The 27,126-nt window shown below is 37.9% G+C and overlaps 1 protein-coding gene across 6 annotated transcripts in view; it reads left to right on the top strand.

Moving 5' to 3' along the window:
• LOC309584915 (kinesin-like protein KIF16B) overlaps positions 1-27,126 on the top strand; it is a 171,854-nt gene that overhangs the window by 45,529 nt on the left and 99,199 nt on the right. For all 6 annotated transcript variants that reach the window (XM_082301249.1, XM_082301248.1, XM_082301250.1 and 3 more), the window contains exons 10-12: positions 81-256; positions 2,130-2,195; positions 7,181-7,240. In XM_082301249.1, coding sequence (XP_082157375.1) covers positions 81-256; positions 2,130-2,195; positions 7,181-7,240 — 302 coding nt within the window. The remainder of the gene's footprint in view (positions 1-80; positions 257-2,129; positions 2,196-7,180; positions 7,241-27,126) is intronic.

The following is a 27,126-nucleotide window of genomic DNA, read 5'->3' as shown; positions in this document are numbered from 1 at the left end:
GAGTTTTAAAATATAAACTAACTTCAGTAAGTGAAACACATAAGGTGGTAGATAAACTGCTTCTGATTTCATGTCTTTAGCTATTTCACCTGCTGATGTCAATTATGGAGAAACTTTAAGTACACTTCGCTATGCAAATAGAGCCAAAAACATCATCAACAAGCCTACTATTAATGAGGATCCTAACGTCAAACTGATCCGTGAGCTGAGAGCTGAAATAGCCCGATTAAAAGCCCTGCTTGCTCAAGGGAATCAGGTTAGCTTTACTTGGAATTTATGTGTAATTTTCCTTGAGTTATAACATCTATTTCTAGAATGTAATGAGATAATTATCTTTCATTATATTGATTTGAGTAAACAAGCTCTATGAGGCTACGAATGAGTATTAGTTTCCTGATTGAATCAGTTTACATGGCCAGCAGATTACCTCTTTTAACATAAGGGGGAAAAATTGTCATCCCAAAGCTTTTACATTTCTCATAATATAATCTGGGCTGGATTGCAGTGTGCTGTGGAACAGGTAGTCAGCATAGCATAAGGAGACTGAGCTGGAACATACCTTCTGGGTCTATCCTGATAGACTGAAGAGGTACTTTGTGTAGTTATCTTAAAAGAAGTATAAGGTTTAAAGTATTTAAGATGTGTAAATATGAAAATGTAGGAGTATTAATGGATTTAAACAATACATTTTTTTTGTGTTTGGCTGCACAGTACATTAGAGGCACATAACATGCTAAATATGTAAAAATATTTTCAGTGGTAGTGTAAGAAAACAAAAATCATGCTCTGCTTCACTTTTCCATGATTTTCTTTCTTGCTATGTCAGTACGATCTCCTATAAACATTCACTGTGCAAGCTCAGTTAAGTTTAGTTTCTCCTGTGTTGCCAGGATGGTGAAACTAAAGTAGCAGTAAAGTATATCCAATTGGCTCAGGCCAGTTGTCTCTTCTACATAATGTCATTCGGGACTGCTAGATTTCATACTTGAACAAATATAATTTGGAAGTATCTGAGGTAATACTTCAGATTTGTTTCTAGAACTATGTAATTCTGTTTTAGAAGGGCAATGTGAAATGTCAGTTCAGCATGGACTATTGTTAGTAGAAGAGTAGGACTTCAAGTAGATTTCATGCTATAAAAAATTTGCTGAAAAGGGGGATGGGAACCACTGTTGAAAGCAAAAATGGGTATTGTAGATGACTGAAGCAGAGGACTCTGCTTTGTTACAAACAATTAAAAAACTCTTTATGGTCTTGAATTACTTGTGTTTCTTTAATATTCTTTAGGAGGGGAAAATTAGTTTATTTTCAAATTATGGTTTGATTTAGAGTTAGCAAAATAGATGTAACTTGGACCCCCTTGAAGTGTGAATGCTTTGACCTAATTTCAAGCTGTAAAATAGTGGTTATTGCAAAATAAATCTGGTTCAGTGGTAGGATGTGGTAGATGGCTGTGTGGGAGACAATAGAGAACTTGCTTAAGTTAATTAAATCTGTGATGGTTGGTAAAACAGCAGGTGGTGTGTTATGTATGCATACTAGTATAAATCTCTGCATAATTTCTTTTGTGGTTTTCCTTTGTATTACCAGAACACTGTATTGCAAATGCTTCTGTACATCAGAAGATACTGATTACCAAAATGTGGTGCTGGATTCAGTGTAGAAGGTCATGTACAATGAGTACTGCCTGTGTGTTTGTTGTTTAGTAATTTTCCTCTTTTAAGGCCAATTACGTTAATATATAGTTACACAAGATAAGCAGTATATGTACTTATTAAAGCAAAATGGATAACTATTTATGCATAATAAATTTTCATGTTTAGTAGAAATATAATGAAGGTTGTATTAGGAGTTACCTGTTATAAATGTGTCTGGTTTCGATGTCTCCGTGTGTGTGACCATGTGTATGTAGCTAGGGAAAACAGTACCCTCAAACCAATTTGTGTTTGAAGTATCTGCTTTGACAGGATTTTGATTATTCTGTTTACGGTATTTCAAGGTAAAATGATATATATTAAAGGAGTTTATGCTAAAGAATCAGAAAAGTTGAACTATTGCATTTCATTTGGTTCCCCCAGAAGTTGTTACTGTTTTCATTTTGAATTTACGTTTACTTTTTACGATTTTAGATTGCACTCTTGGATTCTCCGACAGCTTTAAGTATGGAAGAAAAGCTTCAGCAGAATGAGGCAAGGGTGAGTTATAATTTCATAAAGCAGTTTTTAAACTCAGAAAAAGAAAGGTGGGTGGTCTGGATGCAGGAGTGTTTATAATTTTCAGGAATTTTTTTAATGCACAACTAAATTTTGACCCACCAGCAGCATTGCCTTGATGCTTTAAAAAAAAAAAAAAGTGTGGGAATTAGTAATTTTGTTATCCTTCTAATATAATGTTATAACTAAGAACAAAATATATCTTTGATATTTATGTAGCAGTTCTGTTTAACGAAAAAACTTTTTCCCTGACCAGCTTGCCTTACTAAAAAAGTATGTTTGTAAATAGACTAGAGAGGGAAAAGCCACTAAATCGCAGTAATGAGTAGCGCGTAATCCCAGTAACAAAATAGTCAGTGTGTAGAAAAAAACAGCAAAAGATTTATGGGGAGAATGGTCAACTCTTCTATGCTTTCGAGTAATTTGTAACTTGTGTGGGGTAGGTTTTTAGAAAATTTCAGTATTTAAATCTGGTGTGTACAAATATGTTTGGAGAGGGTCTGAGGTCTAGGTGTCCTTCACAGTGTGCTTCTCATCAAGTTGTTTCAATAATCCAGCCAAGTGTAGAGGCTGGAAAAAAATCCAGACAGTTTGGATAACTCACAGCATCCAGAAGAATCTAGATAAAATGGTACTATAATTTCTCTGACTAGCAATCTTTCATTCTTTATTGTATCATTCATTCTATATTAATTCTTTTCTATATATTAGCTTGCTTTCAAAGCTGTTGCAGATTGGTTTAAAAAAAGAGTAATAGTCATACTTTGGAAGAGGCAAGAGGGAAGTATTTGGAATTACTCAACTACATGGCAGCAGATACTTAGTTCTGAATACTGTCAAAAGATGCCAATCAAATATAGATACGATGCCTTTAAAAAAGGGGCTCCTTAACTGGTTTAAATGGTAGAGTTTACACTGGTGCTGCTTGGACCTTTAGAATTAGAAAATTAAAGTTGTGCTTTGATAATCCTGTTTTATTTTTATCCTTAGTTTTATTTTTGAGTACAAACAAAAAGTTTTTATCTAAGAGTACCTGAGTAATATAAATTGCTGACTATAGGCTAATTAGAATATGTTATTCATTCTCTGACAGTAACCACTGCTTATCCTCTCAGAAGTGTTGGCCCTACTGTGTGGGGTGTATATCAAGCATATTTTATTACCTTTGTCAGCCTCATTAAAAGGTTATGTGATTACTATTCATGATAATTACAATAGACATAATTACAGAAAATTCTTAATAGATGTTGCAGTGGTTATAGCTTTTTTATAATTGAATGAGTGCAATAACTAATTCATTTGTATAGATTTAAAGACTTTATCACCATATTTATATTACCTGACAAGTATATGGTGACTTTCTTTAGTTGATTTTCCTTATATAAGAATAATTTGGAGTTGTTTAATGTAAAAAGGTTTCATTTTTAAAACTAAATTTAAAATGGTGTTTCCAAGCAATACGAATTGTTCTGGTATGGTGAATAGACCTGTGATAGACTTTCTTTAAACTTTTGAAATTTATTTTGTTTTAATATTCCAGTTAGCAGCACTAGGAATTATAGTGGTGCATTGAAAAGTGTGCTTACTTGTCTTTGTTGAAATCTTGAGATGCAGGTAGAGATGAGAGAAGTTTCTGTAGTTCTTATGGATTAATTTGGAGCTGATCTGCAAAGACAAAAAAAGTAGCTGCAGGTGGCAAGTGGGGAGATGTTTGGAGCAACTGCATCAAAGACTTCTTTCTTTGTACAATGGCATTATATGAAAGTTAACTTATGAGGTGGACAACTGTGTGATTAGGAAAGGAAGGACAAATCCGTAGCATTCTGTTGGCTTGACCTCAGTTTGGGGGAAGGTCATGGAGTGGGTCATCTTGAGTCCAGTCACACAGCATGTACAGAATAACCAGGGGAATTGGGCCCCATCAGCGTGAGTTTAGGAAAAGCGGATCCTGCTTGACCAACATCATCTCCTTCTACGAGAGGATGACCTGGTTTGTGGATGAGGAAAAGGCTGTGAATATTGTTTACCTGGACTTTACAAAAGCCTTTGACACTGTCTCCCACAGCATTCTCTTGGAGGAACTGTCTGCTCCTGGCTTGCACAGGTGCATTGTTTCAGAAAACTGTCTGGATGGCTGAGCCAAGAAAGTGGTGGAGTTAAATCCAGTTGGCAGCCAGTCACCAGTGGTGTTCCCCAGGGCTCAATATTTGGACTAGTCCTGTTTAATATCTTTGTTGATGATCTGGGTGAGGGGAACAAGTGCACCCTCAGTCACGTTGCAGATGGCACTAAGGTGTGTGGGAGTGTTGATCTGCTGGAGACTAAGAAGGCTCTGCAGAGAGCTCTGGACAGGCTGGATTGATGGGCTGAGGCCAATGGCATGGGGTTCAATAAGGTGAAGTGGGGTCCTGCCCTTAGCTCACAATAACCCCAGGCAGCACCACGGCCTGGGGGTAAAGGGACTGGAAAGTGGCTCAGTGGAAGAGGACCTGGGAGTGCTGGTTGACAGCAGCTAAACATGAGTGAGCATGTGCCCAGGTAGCCAAGAAAGCCAATAGCACCTGGCCTGTATCAGCAATAGTGTGGCCAGCAGGACCAGGGAAGTGATTCTTCCTCTGTACTTGGCACTAGTGAGGCCACACCTCGAGTGCTGTGTTCAGTTCTGATCCCCTCACATCAAAAATGACATTGAGGTGCTAGAGTGAGTCCAGAGAAGGACAGTGGAGTTGGGGAAGTGTCTGGAGCAGAAGTATGAGGGAGGAGTCGCTGAGGGAGCTGTGGTTGTTTATCCTGGAAGAAAGAAGGCTCAGGGTGACCTTCTCCCTTTCTACAACTACCTGAAAGGAGGTTGTAGCCATGTGGGGGTCAGTTTTATCACACATAAAAAGTGACGGGACGAGAGGAAATGGCCTCAGGTTGCTTCAGGGGAGGTTTAGATTGGATATTAGGAAAAATTTCTTAATGGAAAGGGTTGTCAAGCATTGTAAAAAGCTGCCCAAGGAAGGGATTGATTCACCATCCCTAGAGATATTTAAAAGACCTATAAATGTGGCTCTTCAGAGGGATGTGGTTCAGTAGTGTCTTGGCAGTGCTGGGCTAACAGTTGGACTTGATGATCTTAAGGTTTTTTCTAACCTAAATTATTCTATACCCAGTGCTCTCCCTGTCTGTAATCCCTTTGCAAGCATCTTCTCACTTCTGTGCTGATGACAATGACGTGGGTAGTTTCTAAGTTGCAGCAAACTTTGCTCTGGTTCTCTCCTGAAGGCTATTGGCTGCCTCTCCCTCTGCATGCTGTCCTCTGGAGGGCATTTTTGCCTGAGCATGCCTACCTGTACCATGGAAAAGGAGCTGTCCTGTTATAGCTGAGGGATCAGTCTGTGGCAGTAGACTTTGTAGGACTGAAGCACTTTATGAAACTATTTTAAAGTAGACAATTATTTGAAGTAATTATCCCTGACTTTCATTTCATCTTACAGTGTGTAGCGGGTTGAGTTCGAAACCGGGCAGAAACACCAATTAAATGTACTTATTTTCCTTCTGTGAGATAAGAATTAGGAGAAAAGCGAAGCAGGCACAAACCTTAAACAGTTGCAGTACAATGAAAGAGTTTTATTACTAATAGAATTAAAAGTAAAGAGACAATAACAAAACAAAATTAAAGCAAATCCCCCCCCCCCCCCCCAGCACTTCTCTCCTTTTACCTAGCTCACACAAGGGATAACAGAACATGGGATGTTAGTCAGCGTTCCAGTTCTTGAAAAGTCTCTCTCTTATGCTTAAGGGAAAAAAGGGTTTTTCCTTCAGTTGCACGTGGTTCCCAAACTGCCACCAACAGCAGATCCGCCCGGAAACAAACAATCTGCTGTGTGTAGAACATCTCTCCCATGAAAAATCTCACAGTTCCTTCACACTGCAAAACATGGGCCATCACATGGGGTTATTCATCTTTTTAAGGATAAGTTCTTTTGGCCTGCACACAAAAGCTTTTTTCTTCGCCACAGGTCTCTAGCAGCCTCTTACTACTATATAGCCTGGCATCGGCATTCTTCACAATCTTCACAGGCACACGAAGATACTCCATCCCCCCATGTTCTTCAAATGGATTAAAGAGACAAACAGTTTGTGGTATTACAGTTTCTTACCACGGCATGCAAGAAGGTTTCTTTTAAGCTGCGCGCCAGAATCGCGGCACCGCCCTCTTTTCTCCCGTCGCCATTTCCAGCTCCGTCCCACATGGCTCACTTCTCTTTCTCTCTGACTCTGATGCCGCCATGCTGAAGAGTGTTTTTGTTCAGGCTTTATGGTGGGGAAAGCCTCGCTCCCTTTGTGCTGCTGGCTGCGTGGTGTCTTCTTCAGTTCAGCACGAAGTGTGCTGGCTGCAGACAGGAGGTTCTGCCAGCTCTCGTTGACTCCGCCGGCTCCGCACGGAGAGGAGAGGGACCCGCCGGTCCCCAGAAGCCGCGCTGGATGGGTTTAGCTGTGAGCAGTCCATGGCTGGTTTTAGCTGCCTGTGGCTCTGAGGCAGTCCCCCCCAGCCACCCAGGGTCCGTGCCGCAGCGTTGGGAAAGGGGGAAAGGGGCAGTGGCCCCGGCCCGGTGGGGCCGGGAGGCTCGGAGCCCCCCCCACCTTCCAGCAGGCGAGCTCCGACAAAAGGGGAAGTCCCGCCTTTCTGTGCAGTTTAAATATGTAAATTGTGAGAAACGTAATTGGTCTTAAAGACTGTCCATCAACTCAGGGTCAACCCAATACACAGTGTAAGTAAGTATTTTGTATTTTGAGGGAGAAGTGTTGTAGGTAAGGCAACTTACTGCAGGAGCGTCAATGCTTTTCTAAATGCCTAAGTATTAAACTTCACCAAGAATTGCACAAATACTTAGTACTTCTCTGAGTACTAAGTATGAGAATGCATTTATCAAGAACTTTGCAAGAGATGTGATTTTTTCAATATTTATTTTCTTTCATAGGTACAAGAACTGACCAAAGAGTGGACTAACAAGTGGAATGAAACTCAAGATATTCTGAAAGTAAGGCAACTAAAGAAATTTTCCTCTTGGCATTTGACCTAGCCTTAGTATTTTTCCTTAAAAGTTCTTTTTCTAAGTCATCTTCTTTGGCTCAGCTTTCTGGTATTCACCATAGTGACCCCACAGTGCAAAACAGCTTCTCTCTAAAAAATCTTTAAATTGCTGAATGTTTTTATTGAGTTACAAGTGCAGAAAGCCTGGGCCACGGACAAGTGGATCTCTCATATCCTTGATATTTGTGTTGTATCAACAAGACGTGTGAATAATCACTTCTTGTCTTACTTTGGGTATCTCAGTGGATGTGGTGCATAGTAGATATGGATTTTCCATTGTCCTGGTGAGATTTTGTACTGGTATTCAGTGCACAATCAGGTGGTAGTCTGAGGTTATGTTTTAATGGGCTGCTTGATGATTCCATTCATATGTACAAGCACACATGTGCATGCACACACACACAAAGGAATAATTCCCACAATTTCTTTTTCATCATGTTAACTGATATTTTTGTTGCCAAATGTTTTAACTGTTCTGTTAAATAAAAATTTTGAAAACAAAGCTTAAGCTTTCATGATTTGCTGAACATAATTTGTTTGTGGTGCAATTCAAGCAAGCATTTAGAAGTAATTTTAAAATTCTACTTATCACTGATCTGAAACTTGATTTTTCTTGTATCACTTTTTGATTCCATAAATTTTTTTCTTCAAGTCCACCACTGTCTTTGATCTGACTTCCACATGAGTTGAATGGCTTCTTGCTTAAAAATAAAAATAAAGCACAAATAGCAGTGAGAATGGAACAGGATTGGTAACTACTTAGCAGTTGGCATGACAGAACGAACTGTTTAATGTCTATCTAGATACTGAACTGGGAAATATCAATTGCGTATTCATCAGAGATGTTTTGGGTACAACTTTATGTTATTTCTGTTATTTTGAAGCATCTGTACATGCATAAAACTGTGTTAATCCTCTCTTTATTCATGTGTGGATTGGGAAGTCCATTGTCATATGCAGAATTTGTGAATTTTGGTCAATTGTGGAAGTGAACATTATGTCACACATGGGAAATTTTGAAAGCTGTATGTTGGAAATGCACTGATTCCTGCACAGAAATTACAAATTCATTAGCTGTATGTAATACATAACTGAATACATAGCTGTAAGTAACAAATGCATATTTTGTTTGTTTATATGTATTGTTAACTGAACAATACATATAAATAAGGGAAAGCTGCATTTGTTACATACTTGTATCTAACGGACTTAAATGCAGAAGCTGTAATTTCTGATTTTCTGGTACTGAGCTTTTTATAGCTTAATTCATGCAGCTTCTGTGTGAACTGCACTCTCATGGGATGACATTTGAGTGTATGCCTATAGCTTGTATTCCCTTTTTTGGTTAAAGGCAGTTGATTAAACTTTCTTTGTCCCAAATCCCCTGAAAATCTGCAAAAGATTTCTTAGTTGTACTGTTTTATTTTACACCATTTCACTGAAGGTATCCATATTTTTATTCACTTCTTGTTTAATGATTTGTGAAATCACTGACAGCATATGAGTGGGAAAGGGCTTTTTGGAAGTTTGCCAGGCTGAGTCACTGGAAAGCAGATTTTAAACTTTAGAGAGCAGTGGTGTTTTTTCTTACGGATTCTCTGTGAGGTCACTGGGGTTTTTGTTTTGTCATTGACATCCCTCCCTTGCACTCAGAGACCGTACATGTTGTAATTTGTAAAAACAGATTGTCTTGGCACTCTGAGAAGTGAGACCATCTTTGTATGTCCACCTCAACTGAAGTCACACCTGCCGCTTTCCCCATGCCATAATTCAGTAACTTTCAGGACATTCTTCATTAAGGTACTTAGAACTTCCTGTTTGTATTATATTTAAAATCTTTCCCTTGCCTCCCTTTGGCTTTGCTGCCCTGCAGCAGGCTTGGAAAATTAAAAACCATTTGCTTTTCAATTTCTAAGACTTTTTGCTCCAAATCTTAGGCATATGCCTGTGAGATGCAAGTGCACTTGTTTGTAGCTGAATGGGATTCCCTACTTTATTGTATGTAGTTATGCTTTTTTGTACTAAGTTCTAAATATTAAAGTTCACATGATTTTGAATTGTTCTCACAGGCTGATGGGAAAATCTGTTAATGTTTAAATCCAAAATAGTTGAAAGGATTTTGCATAAGCCTTGTAAAATACAAGTAAGAATCACAGGGCATGCTGATGTCTTCTACTAGATCAATAGATACTGCTGGAAAAAGTTACCTGTCTTTCACTGAATACAGTGCTTTCGTCAGGGAAAGGTGCCTGACAAATGATGTTTTGTAGGGAAGATGTTCCTTAAACTTGTTCACCCTTGCCAGTTATTTTAAACCATGTTTAAAATTAGACCAGCAGCATCTAAATGCTACCTTGAAAATAATTCATAGAGAATGGAAAATACTATCCAGCTGGAGAGTACCAAGGAACAGAAAATACCATGTGAAGGCAAGTTTTTGTTAAAAAGTATTTGGCAGCTTAAAATTCAATTATTCTAGTCAGCACTGTACCATATGTGCACCTGACGTGCATCCCAGTATTCTTCCTTATTTCTGTTGGTAGCTTTTATTCCCCTTTGACATTTGTGCGTAGTTCACGTGAAGTTACTTTTTCCCATCACAGTGCGCATCTTTAGACTGAGTATGTTGAACTATCTTATCTGTAAATGTCAGTTTAGGATTTGGGGCAGTGTGCAGTGGCTGAATGCCGCTATCAGCTGTGAATATCTTGTATAGTCCTTCATTCTGTAGTTGACAGATTGGACACATCTTGGGCTGGGGATGGTAGCACTGATAGTGTGCTTTTCTTTTGTGCTTTTGGAAGAATCCTTTTGGAGGGTGACCATCTGGCTTCCTCTGGAGTCTGAATTATTGTCAACTCACACCTGAAGCGCAGATCTTCTCATTTTCTGTATTCAAAGCTTAGGACACTGCATACATCACGGTTTAAATTTGTGCTGGTTCTGTATGAAGGATTCTTTATTGCGTAGCATGGCAGGTTCTTGGTGTTGATTTGCCTGAAGTGCCAAGTGTTGTTTCCAGTAGCGATGATTGTTTTCATCCTTAACCTTCTCACTGTAATACAAAGTGACACTCTAACCTTACTTAGTATTACAATCTGTCACCTGTCTTTGTTTTTAATAAAAGCAAGGATATTTTAATGCTTAATAAATTTAATAAAAATGTGGATGATGCTTCACCATTGGGTAAAATATGGCATCAGAACCCAAAATGATAGTGTTTGGTTTTAAGTCCACAGGCTTTGGGTTATTTCTTTAAATGTCACCAAAGGATTGCACCTCACAGAACAGTGTTGCTTTACATTGCTTCTCTGTCTTCAGGTGTCTTGCTGCCTCAGCACTTAACTGTAGCATTTTGCTTTCATCTCAAGCTCACTGGATCTTTGTGTGAATTTGTTTTTTGCCTGCTCCTAATGTTCTTCCGTACACATTCCCAAAAAGAAGAGGAGGAGAGAAGAAATCCTGTTTGGTCTTTTCCTTAGTTTAGTCCTTTTTGTATGGTTCTGCTGAGGATCAATCATGGGGCCTAAGATGTTAGGGTAATCTATCCAACTTTGGATTTTTCTCTTGCCTTGAGACTTTAATTGGTACAAAACTTCTTTTGATGTGGCTGCTTTATTTGACTGCATATGTTGTCATTCTTCTAGAGATATTTCTTCTTTTAGTGTCACCTTTTTTTTGTCATCCTTTGTGCATGTTTCAATTTCTTTCTCCAGCCTTTAGCAGCTTCTATATTAATCCTTTTAAAATATGTACTCCTTTATTTAATTCTCTGCTGGTTTTTCTTCCCAACTTTCTTTGAAATTTCTTTTCCCTTTTTCTGTTTGTGTAGAAATTGGTATGACTTTGAGCTTTTGCCTTTTTGCTGTATGTCATTTGTAGCTAGTGTAAAGGTGTTTAAATGCTCTTTTAAAATTATTTTTAGTTTGAAGTAGATTTAAAGTTCCCTTTTATTTCCTTATCCTGTTGTTTGATTCTAATCATGTCATTGGCTTTGTATGTTGGTGGTCAACTGATGTCAAAGGATGCAGAGAGATCTATCTTCAGAGTCTGTTAAAGGACAGGGGTTTTTTTCTCTGTGTGTGTCTAATTCTTGTGATCAATAGTTTAACTAGTCACTGCTTCAACTGGTTTTGTCCTGTTGGATTTAGTGACACCACCTCACTTGCATCAATAATACTGATTCTGCTGCAGTGCTTCACCACATGGTGTGTAAATACCTTATTGAACACTGTTTATTGATGTTTTATTTGACTATTCTTTTTCTTTTTTGTGCTGCTTGGTTGACTACTGCTTAGTAGTACATGTTTATGCCTTAACAATGGTTGTTCCTACATGAGGAAGAAAACTGTATGAAAACTACTTATCTTCAAGCATTAATATTGACTGTTTGTTTATATCATGCCTCTTTTTGGGGGAGATGAAATACCCTTGACTTGCCATGATGAACAAGTACTGACTAATACCAAACAATTATTTTGGTGGACATACTCATCTAAGCAGGGGAATTTTCTTTCTTTAGGAATCTTGGCTATATGCAACAAAGACACTAGGAGACCAAAACGCAAAGTGGTTGTCTTGCTCTTTATGAGGTGTAGATTAGGGTGTCAGAAGCAAATATATTTTATTTTAATAATTTGCTTTCCATGGTGGCTTGCATACCATAGTGAACTCTGTCAAGAGCAGTTTGTTGTGTTCTATGTAAACGCTGCATTTGTCTACACTTATTTACATTTCCAGATAATCTTTAAACCACAGTTGCTGAATGGTATTTAAATGCTATTGTCTTGGTTCTTCTGCCTGAAATGCTGGGCATACATCACCATTTTGCTGTTTTATGCCTTCTCGTTACTACCTATTGATGGTTACTACCTTATAACTGTGACCCAGTTGTCTGCATTTCCTCTTCCCACTTGTGTTGTGTTCTACCCCAGTATGTTGCCCTTTGATGAGCATTTGTTTTCTTCATTCTTTCACATTACTGTTTTAACAAGCTCAGTCCTCAGGTGAGAAGTTCTCTCAATTAGCACCTTCTGCTTTCACCTAAAATTCCAGTGTCTACTTGCACTTTTTATGGCTGTAGTGTAGAGGAGTTGTACAAGCTCTTGGGCTCCTGAAAAACAAACTGTAGAACTTCTAAAAAGTATACAGGCTTTAATCCTGTCCTTAAAAAGTGCATGTGAGTTTTAAAGACTTCTGGTCATATGCCCGTGGAGAACAGGTTCTAAAATTGGTTCTATTTACAGGTCAAATAAAAAAAAAGGGGAATTACAAGACTGGTGTGCATTTGTATATAAAACAATGTCTACATGATACTGTATTTAAACTGTTTGCAGCTTTGGCATATGTGTTTATTTATATGTTTGGCAGGAATTGTTTCTAAGGTTTATTTTCGTATTTCAGTAAGTGAATAATTTTTGTCAACTTGTTGCTAGTTAGACATATTGGTGTTGCATTTTGGTTATAATGTCTGTTGTTTGCTGTTTGAAACGTATCTGTGTACTTCTAAAGGGCGAATTACGTCTGTACTTTGACTTGAACAAATCTTATTTGATATTTTATAACTACTTCTGTTTGTCATCTGTTTGTATTAGAAAACTCTCATTGCATGCTTCCAGTTTTTGTTTCCTTTCTACAAGCTATATCATCTGCTTGAATTTTTAAGAGGTTTAAAAATCTCTGCAAAATTAACACAGGATTGCACAGCTATGGGTCTGGCAGAAAGAATTTAAGTCAGATGTTGCTGATGAATTTGTTTTCTTTTAGAAAAGTTGGTAGAATAAATAGAGTAGCAACTGTGTTCCTAGGGATGTTGGCTGTCTCAACAATTGTTTGCCCTCCAACAATTATGTAATAGATGTTCATTTATCAAACGGAATTCATATGGAAAGGAAAAGTGCACATTCACATTAAGTAGTCTCTTATTAACATATTATGTTTAATAGAAGTGCCTTCAGCTGGCTTGTGAGTGTTGTGTAAAGGAAAAGATATTATGAAAGTTTTAAGAGGGCTGATGTTAATTATTCTTGTTTATCTTAGTCAGTAATCATACAGTAAATGAAAATAGCATCTTTTCTCTGGAAGCCTGTTTAACTGTGGTTTTGATTTCTTGCACTAGATGTCACTGCAGATACAAAAATCAGGTTCTTCTGCATGCTTAATTTGGATTTAATTCAGAAATTTTAAGGGAAAATGATTTGCAGTGTCTTGAATTTCATTGCTGTTTGCTTCCACTGAGGTAAGTTTATGAGAATGCCAAAACATTGCTTTAGGTGCAAGTCCTGAACAACCTGAGTAACTGTTCTGACAAAAATACTTCTGAACAACAATTCACAGTTGCTATGCACTGTAAAGGGATTATATACATTATGATTTATTGCAATTATTTTTCAGTGCATTTTTCAATCCTCTTTTTCAACTGACAGTATATCTAGAATGTTTGGCAAACTTAGCTAAAGCCTTTAAGATATATTTGTTTTCTCAACTTTGTATCCTTGGTATTTTAGAGATATAAAAGATCAGTTTCTAAGAGAGGCAGTATCTTTTATTTTACCAGGTAATACAGTTGAGAAAGCAAACAGGCTTTTGGACATAGCAGTCTTTCACGAGGCCACTTCTGCTAATTACTTTCTCTGGATATTGCAGTTGAAACACCAGTGGCAGTGATATGCAGTTCCTATTTATAACTGCTTCTTTTAACATTTTTCTCTTGATTAATCACTTCTGTAGATTTATAATTGAGTTTCAGTACGTTAAAATTTAATAAGTTTGTTGTGTTTTTTCCATCTTTTTTTAAGAAAGTTGTCTGATAACAAGGGAATTTTTACATTCTTGGTCTTTTTACATTATTTACCCAAATCTTCTGCCTCCTGAGCAGTGACAAGTAATATCAAGCTTAGCTCTCAGTTTTATTAGAGTTTGTTTTCTTATACGTGGCCTTGTGCATTATGTATTTATTTCCAAAGTGAAGCAGTTACTAGCAGTGGTTGTAGTTTATAACATCATCTATTCTTGTGAGAAGATTTCTCCTTTGCAATTTGAGTTTGGACAGAGATTATCCAAGTATGACTTGTTTTACCTTACAGAGACATTGTTTTTTCATACTATATGACTGAACAGATGTCATTGTTAAGTGATGATTATTACTTTACCTAATAATCCTCCTTTCTTCAGTCTGGTAAGTATACCTAGTTTAATGCAAACGGAGAAGAAAGAAAAGATAATTGAGAGAATTTTTTATAAAAGCAAACAGATAGAAACTTTTTAAGGGGTTATATGGTTGTCCTGAGATACAAATTGCTTTTTCTTCAGAGGAGTGGCTCTCATTGCTTTTCGCTCACCAATGATTTTTTTCAGTGCTTTGTCCATCTCAGCCTTGGCTTGCTGTTGTCAGAGCATGAAAAAAGTACTGAATTGGGAACTGGTGCTACTCATCTACCGTAGCTCTTTTCCTACTAGAAGCAGTATTGAAAGGGTCCCAGCCACCTGAGGAATGCTGAGAGCACGAGTGAAAAGTAGATTTCAAAAGGAATAATTGTCTGCTTTCAAGTCTTTCTGCCACCTGTGTTCATCTGATTAAGAAATCTCTGTTTTCGCTTGCAGATGGTATAGCTGCTTGTGATGCCTTTGTGGTGGACTGACCACTTCTAACTTTCAGTTTCTGCTAGAAAGTTGTGATCAAGCGATGCCTAATGCTATTAATTGTTTTTTTATTTCAGTTTTAAGCTGTTTTTTTTCACTTGAAAACAGCTGGGCCATAAGAGAAGCACAACTGGGGACTACAGTTTCTGAGCTCACCAACTACTGATTAAGCCAGGGTTGAATAGTTTGGTTGATAAGGGTGTGCATTCCAAAAGAGGCCCTCCAGTGTCTAGGAGTAACCATACTGCCAAGTATTTCATTGCCCTCCTCCTTCCAAGTGGGGCCCTGCATTTGTAGATTATCCAGGCCATGCTTAGCTTTAATGCATCCGTAGATCTTGTAGGCTGTTTTCAAGTGAAAGGGAGTCAAACAGAATTAGTTGCTTTTGAAATCCTTTCTACAGCTCAGATGACACTTGTTCAACAATTCCTCCTTTTGGAATTTGGTCTGCTTTCCTATTAATCATCTTGTGCCAGGAAGGTTGTCTGAATTGAAATCAGTGGAAGCTCCTGGAAGAAGAAGAAATATATCCTAAAAAACGTTTCTCCTAAAGGATCAGCAGAGAAATATTAAGAAAGAGAGAGACAAAATGTAAATTTCTCTTTGGATTTGGCTATGGGATGGGAAAGAAGCATTACAACATCAAGAGTTTAGATGAACCCCAAATTTATATCTGCCTCACAAAGAAGCAGTTTCTAATGACAGTGTGATATGAAATGCTGGAACCATTTTATTCTGCTGATGTTTTTAGCAGTATATTTAGGAGTTTATTGCTGTGGGATTCTGATAGCTTTGAGTGCATGGTACTGTTGTGCACCTGACTTCACATCTTGATTGACAGCTGGGCATTGATCTCAATTCGTACAGTCACACTGCTGCAGCAGTGCAGCTGGAGCCATGTACTTGTTCTCTGTGCTTCCCAGCTACAGAGATGGTATTTTTAATGAAATCCACTAAGAGGTGTCTTAAACACAGGTGGCAGCACAGACTGTGACTGTTGCAACCAGTCAAGAATGTGCATCTAACTATGCATATTCCTCTGCAAAAGTCTTTGCTGTTGTGTTGCTAGTCCTGAAGTCTGTTTTTTCTCCTTGGTGGTTGTTGCTTGCTAGTATGCATAGTCCTTCTTCTTCCTCCAATTTCTTTCAATAGCATGGGTTACATGTTGATCTGGAGGAAGAAACTCACAGATTTAGTGCAATCTATTACTTTAGGTTCAATCTCTACAGAAGTAGAGGTGAATATCTAGGTAAATAGTAAACAGAACTCTAGATGAAAGAAACAATTCTCCCATTGCCAAGTAACACGCAAACCCCAAAATAGCTTTTAAAATTAATAAATGTATCTGCTATGAGCCTAGTTTTTTTTTCCCCTCTACAATTCCTTGACTCATTTATCATCCAGCTTTAGGAAAAAATGAGGTAGGAGTCCTGTAGCTAATGGTCCACTGCTTTCTCGATTCATTCCCAGAATAAAGTGTATGAAATGGATTATTTACAGGTTCTGTAGAAAATATGTTATCATATAATTAAAGGCTGTTTTGTAATGCATATGGAAGGAGAGATGAATGAAAATAGCCTGTCTCTTTGTCTTCCAGCCAGGCCTTTCCCCCTTTTTAGATATCAGCATGAAGAATACTGAGGGTGGAATTGCTGTCTCCTAGCTGGGAGGTATAATATCTCCTGTGCGGAAGCATCAGTAATGGCAAGAAAAGTCTTGTTCTTTGCCCCAGATGTCAGTGTTGCTATATGTAGACTTGGCCTTTGAGGCTAGTGTGTGCTCAGTGTGTTCACACATAGGAAACTCTGAAGCCTCCTCCACTTAAGACAAACCAAATTTGCTCTGGGTGCCTTACTTCTTGAAACGGAATAAAAGTTTTCTCTTAGCCCAGGCTAGCAGGGACAGGAACCAGCATGGAAAATAGCAGCTTTAATGGTTTTAAGTTTTATAAGCCAGTGGAAAACAGGATTTTACAGGCTAGTGTCCAGGAAGCCAAAATGGGAACCTCTACTTACAATTAGCCAAATCCTGCAGTTCTATTCAGGTGATTTTTCTCAGATGTCAGAAGTAGTTCTGTCTGTACAAAGTCTGAAGTGTCAAGGACCAGGCATTTCAGCTTAAGTTGGTCATTGGAATTTCGGGAATAAAGGCCAAACTTCTGAAAAATAACTTTGAATCTGCCAAGGCTTCTGATGGAAACCCTTGCAGCACATTAAATGTAGAGATGTTTTGGGGTGCCACCACGATAGTAGGGTTTCTGTGTATTAGTAGCCATCTCTGTGTCAGCAGTGAGCTTGTTGCAATCTGTTCCGAGAGGGAAAGAGAAATAATGAAGAATATAGAAGGTAAGCTGACCTCATGGGACTAAGAACTGCTCCTGTACTTTCCTTATTCTTTAAAGGAATTGCATCATTAATTTTCCATCATTTTAGCTTCACTGTCTTAGCAGTTGTTCATTTAAGCAGTTCTGCATCTGCCTTTTTGACTGATGTTCATTGCAGAGAGCTATTGATGCCTTTCTGGGCTGCTGCAGGAGCACCTGCACTTTCACAGTAAGCTGCTCACAACAAAACTACAGTTTTCTGATATTGCTTGTTGCAGACTCTTTAATGGCTTTTCTTTTCTTGCTTGATGAGAGTGCTACAATCTAATGCTCTGGGAGATGGGCAAAAATCTGCTTAGGAAGTTTCTGTGATGGTGGTTCTCTTTGTGGTTTTGGATAGTAGAAGTTTCTTTGTCTCAGAAGAATAAAGTGTCTTACTTCTACTAAACTTTTTGTTTTAATTGCACTGAAACCAGTACAGCCAACAGTATAGTGTTAGTTCTTTGTTCCATTATCTAGAAAGAGAAGACATAGTAAGAATTTGTGCCTTATCCAACATCTATATGCACAAGGAAATCAATATCCCCTTTCATAATTGATGGTTATATAAATAATTAATATTGCCTATAAAGGAAGAGCATTATTTTTAATTTTCAAAAGCGTTTTATCGAAGTCCCAGGATAGTCCCAAACGTAACTTTGGCATGTGCACAAATTATAAAACATACCCCTCCAGTGATGGTGTGTTCCATATCTCCTCTGCTCTTTGCATTGCCTCTCAAATAGCATGTACTACTTTGAAGGCTAGTGATTCAAAATTTATTTTGTTATTCCAAAAGCCATACCTGTATCAGACTGAAATAAAACATGGGATAGAAATTTCATTTTGTATATGCAGCTTTATAAAAACCAAAAGAAGCTTTTTAAACAGACACCCCATAAGAAGAGGAGTGGCGTCACTGATACAATACAGAGCAAAAAAGCTTTTCCTAGTTTAATGTGTGGGATGTCACTTCAATGGGAATCTCAGACATTTCAGAGTTGTTTTCTTGGAACAATTTTTTTTTTTTAAATCCTGGAATCATCTTGTCAGTCACAATTAGACACAATCGAATCTTTTTCAGCTGTTAGTGTTTTGTCTTAGCTGATCTGGTTATGGTAAGTATTTTTAAGGGAGCCAGCTTATAGAACAAGAAGGGTGTTCATGTAACCAATTTTCATCCAAAACATAGCAAGCTAAATACTCAGCTGTGCTTATTCCTCCACCTTTTAAGGAGATGTTACTAGTAAGCCCACAGCAGATTGCCATCTTTTGAAATATTTTTTTACTCCTCTCCTACCTCTTGTTCCTCTTGTCCATACAGTAAATATTTTCTCATACTTTGAAGTGAAATTTTCTTGTTCCTCTTTTAGTTCTTTGAGCAGTATTATGCATAGAGAAATCTTTTTCCATTTTCAACTTTCTTATCAATAACTTTCCTAATGCTGGCATTTCTAGTGTTTCTTGACATCCATTTTCAGTATTTTCTTATATTGGGAGGTTACTGTGTATATGCTAGTTGTCTGGAAAACTATTGATGAAGTCTATCTTCTAGATGGCAGTGCTACATTCAAAAGTAAGGAGTGGGTCTGTTCCATCTTTTCAGCCTTTAGTAGTTTAACCCCTCAATGTAAGCATGAAAAGCTCTTGTCCACAGAAATCAGATGGGTTACCTGGTGTGCAACAAACCAATAATTACACACTAGAGAGAGACATTGAACATTTATTTCAGAGTTGAACAAGCCTGGGTGCCTGGTAGTATTCCACAAATCAAGCACATCAGCTATCCGAACTTTTTACTATTTATGTATTTTAGCAAACAAATGAATTAGTGTATATTGGCTACAAGTCACCTAGTTCTCTTATTAATTGGTATTCTCTCTTCTGTTGGTTAATGATTCTCTCACTTCCCATGTGAATTAGTCTGCATACTCAAGCTTTCTCTTCTTTTGAGTCTGTGGATTTCTTGGGTTGGTGGTTGTGATCTGCCCCTGTCGAAATAACCTGTTGCCCAGTTGAAGCTGATTTCAGCACAGTTGGTGAGTTGGGTTTATTAGTTTCTTTCTTGTCTTGGAAGTTCTGCCATATGTTCTTGTGACCCATATATTCTTCATTCTCTAGGTCCACTGTCAGTGTAACTTCTGTCTTGCCAAGGTTTGTTAACTTCCCCCTAGGTCTGAGATCACTGAAGCATGTCCAGCCTTAAACCTTAACAAGGCAATTTTACCAATGAGAACTTTGTTTTTCTAACACCTGGACATCACTTATAGCTTGTTTGCTGCTCTCTGATTTATGGATTACATCTCCTTTCTTGTTGATTAGGCTTGAAAGTGTAACAAAGATCAAACATTAAAGAACATCCTTTCTTAAGAAAATTTTCCACATTCCACATTTTGCAACACTCTGAACGTATCTCTGTTGTTTCCAGATAATTTTTCTGCCTCTTGCAGGTTTTTCCAATTGGTCCATAGAAAGATTGCTTTATTATGCAGAATTTTTTCTTCTGGTACACTTATGTGTTGTAGCGGGTTGGGTTTGTAACCGGGCAGAAACACAATTTAGTGTAGTGGTTTGGTCCAAAATACTCATTACTGTTTACCTTCTGTGAGATAAGGATTAGGAGAAATGCAAAGCAGGCACCAAACTTGAAAGAATATAAAGAAGTTTATTAACAGACCTAAAAGAAGAAAAAAAAATTATACCATACCTTCAGAACACTTCTCCTCCCCCCACCTTTCTCCCTTCTCCCAGTGACAATGTAAAAAGACAACCCTAGAGGTGGTCAGTCTGTTTACCACTTCCATAACAACTTTGTTCAGTCCATTTAGGAAGAGGAGTCTCTCTTGCCCATGCTATGAAAACATTATCACAACGAGACAGCCGCCTGGGTTGGTTCTCTGCTTGCATGTGAGTCCCTTCCCTGACTTGCAGCTTTTCCCACAACTGCTTTTGAGGGTCCACTCTTGAAATTAGTGGGGTGAAATTTTAAGGTTGAGCCGTTCAGAAATAAAAGTTCTCTTCACCCATCTCTGGGAGCATTTCATCTCTAAGAACAGAGGCCCTTCTCCTTCCATGGGAGTGGAGCAAAGGGTCTTCCTATCTTCATCTTTAGGACTATCTCTAGGAGCATCTCTAGGAACTGAGGTTTTCTCCTTTCCCATTTGGAGCAAAAGTCCTCATCACTTCCATCTCTCCCTGTTCAAGCTTCTCATGAAGTTACGGCTGCTTCAGCATCTGCCTATCTCAGCACAGGTGCTTTTGCTCACAAGTACAAGTTGAATGCTCCATCCCCCATTTCATGCCTTCATGAAATTACAATGGGTATTCTGATACATCATAGCTTTACAACAGAATTTCAGCTTTAAGCATCTCCTCTTTCTCTTCCCTCAGGTTTTCAGCTCTTCACAGCACTAAAAGGGTTAATCTTACCTAGGCCTTGCAGCTGGAATGTTGCTTATCACTGTCGGTCACATGACCTCTGCTGGACATCTGTGCAGCTTTAGCTGAATCTTGGCTGCAGTGGGGGAAGGAGGGGGGGAAGCCAAGCTGCTCCCGCTGCCCACAGCAGGGCTCTGGGGGGTTCTGCGGGTGGAACAGGGTCCATCAGCCCCAGGATGGCCATGGCCTGGCCTGGCCTGGCCCGAGCAGGGCTTGGGCCGGGCCCGCTGGCCCCACATGGGGCCCGCAGCCACCTGTCCCAGCACCGGAAACGAGAGAGAGACTCTGCCTCCGAGTTTCCTGTTCTTAAGTGTGCATCACGGAGGCGGTTAGAACTTTAAGTGGCTTAAAGAATTGTCCATATTCAAACTGGCCATCTGATAGGTTCTGTCAGGTCACAGAGGAAGCTGTAAGCACCTCTTTGCAAGAATATAACTTCCGGGACTATGCTTGCTAACCCATGACATGTGTTTTTCCCTCTGAGTATGAAAATGTTACTGAGACCTAGTCAGACAATACTGAACCCCGACAATCTAATGTAACTTAATATTCTTCTGTTTCCACTACAATCTTCCCAGAAGGACATAAAAATACCTTGTCAGCAGTGATTGACTCATCCAATAAGAGTCTTGTTAAAGAGAGTGCAGATTCAGTTTTATTTGTTGGAGGGTAATGTGCTAGTGTTTCAGGTTATCCCTATTTTAGGTACTGAAGTATCAGTTAGTGCTTGAGGATATTTTAGGTGTCTAATTCCCATTTGTTTTGAAGTGGCTTTGGCTGTATGAATATCATAAAAACACAGGGTTTAGACAGAATTCTATGTGGCACTTATTTTTTGCTTTTCCCAAGCACAACTTCTTTCTATGTGAAAGAAGTCTCATTGTTTTGCAGGAACTTTTTCAGCGAAAGACTTGTAGTTTCAGGCAGCTTCTGGCCTAGTAATAGTTCACCCGTGAATATCAGCATTTCTACATCTGGAGTTTTTGCCCTTATGTAAATACAGAAAACATAGTTAAGACTAATTAATCCACAATGGACTAGACAAAAACTTAATCATCTTCAAAATGTCAACTTCTGTAGAACTTTTTGTTAAATATTCACATTTAATTTCTTTCAAAGTCCTATTTGTAACATTTGGAAAAACTTGCTGAATTAAATTACCAGATTTTCTCTATGGTATATTTCTGTTAAAAAGTATCTTCCGGTACAGACACTGCTCTAAACCCTTGATTGTCAAAGGCTGCAAGTTTATTTTTGTTTTAAACTGTTCATTGCCCCTTGTTCTTATTTTGTTGCTGTGTTCACAGAGCATAAGGAAACAAATCTGAGATAGGTTATATTTCAAAATGTAACAGTTTCAACTTCTTTTTAGCAATCCAAAGGTGCTCAGACCTTTAATTATCTGAAGAAGCAGTTTGATGCTATAAGGAGTGAAATTGGTTTGTTACCTGCTCTTGGAAGCTTCATAGCATCCTACTTCATTTGCATTCCTGAGCTCAGGCTACAGTATCAGACTTACACTTTTGACTGGATAAGGGCGTGGTCAAGCACAAGGGTTTGACAAGGTGATGGATGAGGCTCTGTTCTAGTTGGTGTCCTATGAAGGTCCCTTTCAACCCGAATGCTTCTATGATTCTACAAGAGTTGGGCAAAAAAGCTGCTGACGTGACTCATGAAAAGAACATATTTGAATCTTCCTAAAAACAATAATTTGTCTGTCTTGGTTTTTTTCCAGTTGAATGTGGAGATGTTTGTTTTCAAACAGAATTTCCGGTCAAGGGAAACAATCCAAAATCCCATCTTCCAGGCATCATACAAAGTTTGATTGCTATAAGGAACAAGATAAGCTATCCAGAAACTTAAAAAAACCTGATCAGGATTCCCGATTGTGCATTATGTTTTGCATGAAGGAATGGCATGTCCATAGTTGTCTGGGTTGTTTGCTTTTTTTTTGGTTCTTTGCTTGTTTGTGTTTTGTGTGTGTGGTCTGTTTGTTTATTTTTTCCCCAGTGGGATCTGTGCTTCTGCAGCTTCTGTGGGTGACAGCTTTTTGATGAGAACTCAGAAAACTAGACTTCGAAATATTGATATGCTAATTGATCTGCAGCATTTGTTAATTTACTAATTATGTGCTGCAGGGATACTCAAAATTTTGGGGAAAACAGTAAATTTTATACTCAGGCAGACTATCACATAACCAAAAATTATCTGTGTGAAAAACGAGGAGCATATAGTTTCAATTTTCTGGTGTTCATTTGAGTTGTTAATTGGCCCTTATAAGAAAGCAGAGATCTGTTTGTCTTTTTGCTTGCATACCCCAACTTTGCAAGGAAGGCTTTTTCCACTGAGAAGTGCAACCGATAATGTGGTAAGTATGAAGTCCTGCTTTTGAACAGCTGAAATGTAGGTGTTTGAAATGCCCAGCTGATTTACAGTAGTCTGCCTGCCGTTTGCCTCTGTTAACAGTCTTTAATTACGTGATCACCTCGCTGTCTCTTACTATTTCTTTCTCTGGTTTTGGTCAGTGGAAGGATGGCTGCAAAATCCATCGTGGACTTGTGGAAGGAAGGAGTCCATGGTCTGATTGACCTTGATGGGTTCCAGAGTAACAGTCTGTCCTGGGTTGCAGTATATTCTATTACCATCTTCATGAGCTGTTGAAATCAGGTGGGGCAGTGTTTCCTTGCCTCCTCCCCCCAGACTATCTTTCTGTTAATGGCCCATCATTGTCCTGCCTCATGACTCAGAGATAACTCCCTCTGGACTATCTTCTGTTAATGAGCCTAATCAACACTTGGCCTCATGACTCATTACCCCATTGTGAGATGCTCCACCCAGGGGGAGGAACCAAGCATCCCATTGTGGATATAATCTGAGACACTGAACACCAGAGACAGTCCTTTCCACTGGATTTCCAGAGGAAAGGAGCTACACAGCCATCACTGGACTTTCTGAGGAAGAGCAGACCCTTTTTTTCTACAGGATCACTGCTTCAGAGGACTGCAGCCACCATTCTACCAGACTGCTAGCACCACTCTGCCTAACAGGGACTCAGGTTGTACCTTGACTCTGTCAGTTTGAAACAGTGTTTTCTTTTAGGTTTTTTTTTTCCTTTTCTTTAATTTCCCTATTAAATTGTTATTTTGACTTGGTGCCTCCCACTGGTTTGTTTTCAAACTAGTACGCAGTCACATATAGGGAACATAACAAAAAGGCAAAGGAGAATTTTAAGGTTAAGATTCTATTAACCAATGGAAATTGTATCTTACTGTATCCCTAACCCAGGGAAATTTGAGAGGGATTCCTCCTGAGGAACTTTCTTTTGGCCATTTTCCTTTAAAGTTGCTAGTCTCTTAAGATCTAAATAGATTAGCTGAATTTAAGACAGTCATTAATACTCTTAATTGAAATATGTCTGGGAGAGAATTTGGTTATATTTGGTTTTATGTTTAAATCTCTGTAGTTTTTTCTAAGTTTATAAGCTGCTTTACGCAGTAAATCTAAAAGTTTTCTCTATTATTAAAATAACATATTTAAAAGTTTAATTTCATAGATTGCTTTTGGTAAAGCAATATCAAAGTTTGTCCTGGTTTCAACAAGTAGCTTTTGTTTACCAGTGATCTTGTTGGTCTTAATACACCTGTCACCTTGTTTTCATTATGAAAGGATGTATTGTACATGTTAGATTCAAGGTTACTTCAGTGTCATATAGTCCTTGTTGGCAGCATTTTTGAAAGAGATTTTTAATGTGCTCCTGATAGTTTATGATAATGAAGCATTTAAATGAATATTTCAAATGCCTAGTCTGCTTTTTGTTCAAATGGTTAGATTTAGATCCACTGTGAGGTCTTACTTAACTTCTGAAAATACGAAACTTGGTGTCCTGAATGCCTCAAAGGCTTAGGATTGAAAGAGGGGATTTGCTCTCCATCTGTTATGGCTGGTGATATTCACTTGCCAGTCATTATAAGTCATTGAAAAGTGCTCTATTTTACACCATATCTGTGCATTAATCCTTTATTTTGAGGTCATTTACATAGTGGAATGAATCACCTCCAGTAGATCTACAGTTTTGAGGTGCAGTAGTACCTCTCAGTAGTCACTGAGTATTCAGGTGAGACACAAGGCTGCCATAATACACAGCATTTGCACACTCCTTTTTTCAAATCTCAGTATAGTTATAAAAATAACATAAAGTTTTTCCACTGAAGAAGAAGAACTTGCCTCATTTCTTACAGTATGTAAGTATAACAAATGCCATACCTCCTTTGGAGAACACGACTTCCTCTTTTATTGTTTTATATTAGCTGAGAAAAAGTATTTCCCTGAACATTTTTCTCAGAATGCAAAAAAGGTGACAGCTATCCAAGTTAAGGTTCACGTCAGTTAGCAAAATGCAATGGTCAGTGGTTGCTTCTTGAGCTTTGGGTAGATTGCTTTGCATTTTTTCCCTAAAAGTACAGCAGGTTTGCATCTTTCAAGGAAACATTATTTTCTGTTAGTTGTTGGCAAATCTGTGCTGGTTTACTTTCATTGACTCAATGGGCCCTACATTTAAAAAATACTCAAATGTGGGAAAACGGCAATCTGCTAAGAATGCCATAATGTCTTGTAGTCTGGATTACATAGTACAGTGCAAGAGATTCCTCCCTTCTGAATTTTTCCATTCAATTTTTGCTGAACATACCAAAAAAGGTGATGGGAACTTTACCCATCAGTCTATATTTGGGATGTCTGTCTTAGCTATGAAATATGATTTCAGTATTCTTGTTTTTTGTTAGATATGATATTTCTTTTGACCTTGGTTTTAGGGACTGATGCCAGATTATAGATATCTCAGTATAGGTTGCTTTTATTTAGTTTATTTTTAAAGGACACTTCCCTGTGATTCATATGGTACCTATTTCCTCTGACTATATTTCTGGATTTATACTCTTTTCATCTTGAGTTTTTCCCTTAGTTTGTGTTTATTTTCTTTTTCAACCTACCTTTTTAAAGGTAGGTGTGATCTTGTTTGGCATCTGTACATGTGGTTCATTATTGTGCATAATTAAAATTGAGGTCCTTGTATGCTGAAGCATGTGATGTCCTCTTATGTTGTTCTTTAAGGTAGTTTAATTACTGTATTGGCCTGTTGCAAGTTAGAATGACTTGTTCATTTTTATTTCATTATTAAAATTGTGAAATGAACTGTAGTTTCATTACATGTAAGTAAAGGACATGGACATTTCCTGTGTATCTTCTGGCTTTCAATCATTTTACTAGAAATGCTTCAATGTAAAGAGTTCAGGCCAATTGACAGTATACTATGTATAATTATACAGTTTTTATATCTGTATTTTTATATGCTAATCTTGTATAGTTTTAATGGTAGGATTGGAGTATAATTTTAGATGAGATATATTTTACTGGAATTAGAATTAAAGGAAGATGTTTTGATAAGAAAAGTTCAGTTTTCCTCAGCTGAGTTTACCTGCTTTACAAAAGAATAGTATCAACAATCCTAGTCACTTTATGATGAACAACCAGCTGCTAATGCTTTTTGTGCCAGCTTAACACACCAATTATTTTATGCTTTGGGTAAACAAAATCAAACTGATAGTTTTTAAAGGGCACTTTATCCTATCTTTTTGTAACATCCTCAAATGTTTGCCTTGAGATCAAATTGAATATATTTTTTGTGATTTCTGCCCTTTTAATAGGCCTTTAATTTACATTAAAAGCATCATGTAAGTGACAACTTTTATTTTCTGTAACGGACCTAGTTAAACCTAGCACATAATGTCTGGGAAAGAAGGTAAGGTGATTATACCTTCATCAATTTCCAGAAGAGTAATCATAAACTCTGTTCTCAAAATAAAATGAATGAAAAATAATTTGCTAAAATATTACTTTGTGTAATTAAACATTTAAAGCTAAATGCAAATGTTAAATTCAGAACTGTTATTCTGACTTGTATTTGTTATGCTGAAGTGAATTGTGGAAGGACTCAAAAACTTGACTGATACTGCCTTCTGAGTGGCTAATATTTGCTGGACTAGTGAGGAAAATTTAATTTGAAAGGAATGCTTTTCTTGAGAATACTTCTTTGAAATGGTGTCTTTCTTTCTGCCATGTCTTTCAAAATCGTATTCATAATTCCTATAAATTTCTTGGGTTTTAAATAGTCATTTCCTGTATAATTAATATTTGTCATGTTATCTGTAGTCTGTGATTTTTTCCTTGAGCTGGCTGGTCCTGGTGTGTCTGCCCAGTGTGTACTGGATCTAGTTCTGTCCATCAGTGATCACTGCTAGAAACAGTGTGGGACTGGTTCTCATCTTGGTGGATGTTGATGGAGCGTTTGACTCTGGAACGTATAGGAAACTATTTCCTTATTTATGTAGTGTGGA

Source organism: Coloeus monedula, assembly GCF_965178545.1.
Source record: "Coloeus monedula genome assembly, chromosome: 2".
Classification (NCBI taxonomy): Eukaryota; Metazoa; Chordata; class Aves; order Passeriformes; family Corvidae; genus Coloeus; species Coloeus monedula.
This window is presented reverse-complemented; position numbering and strand designations above follow the sequence as displayed.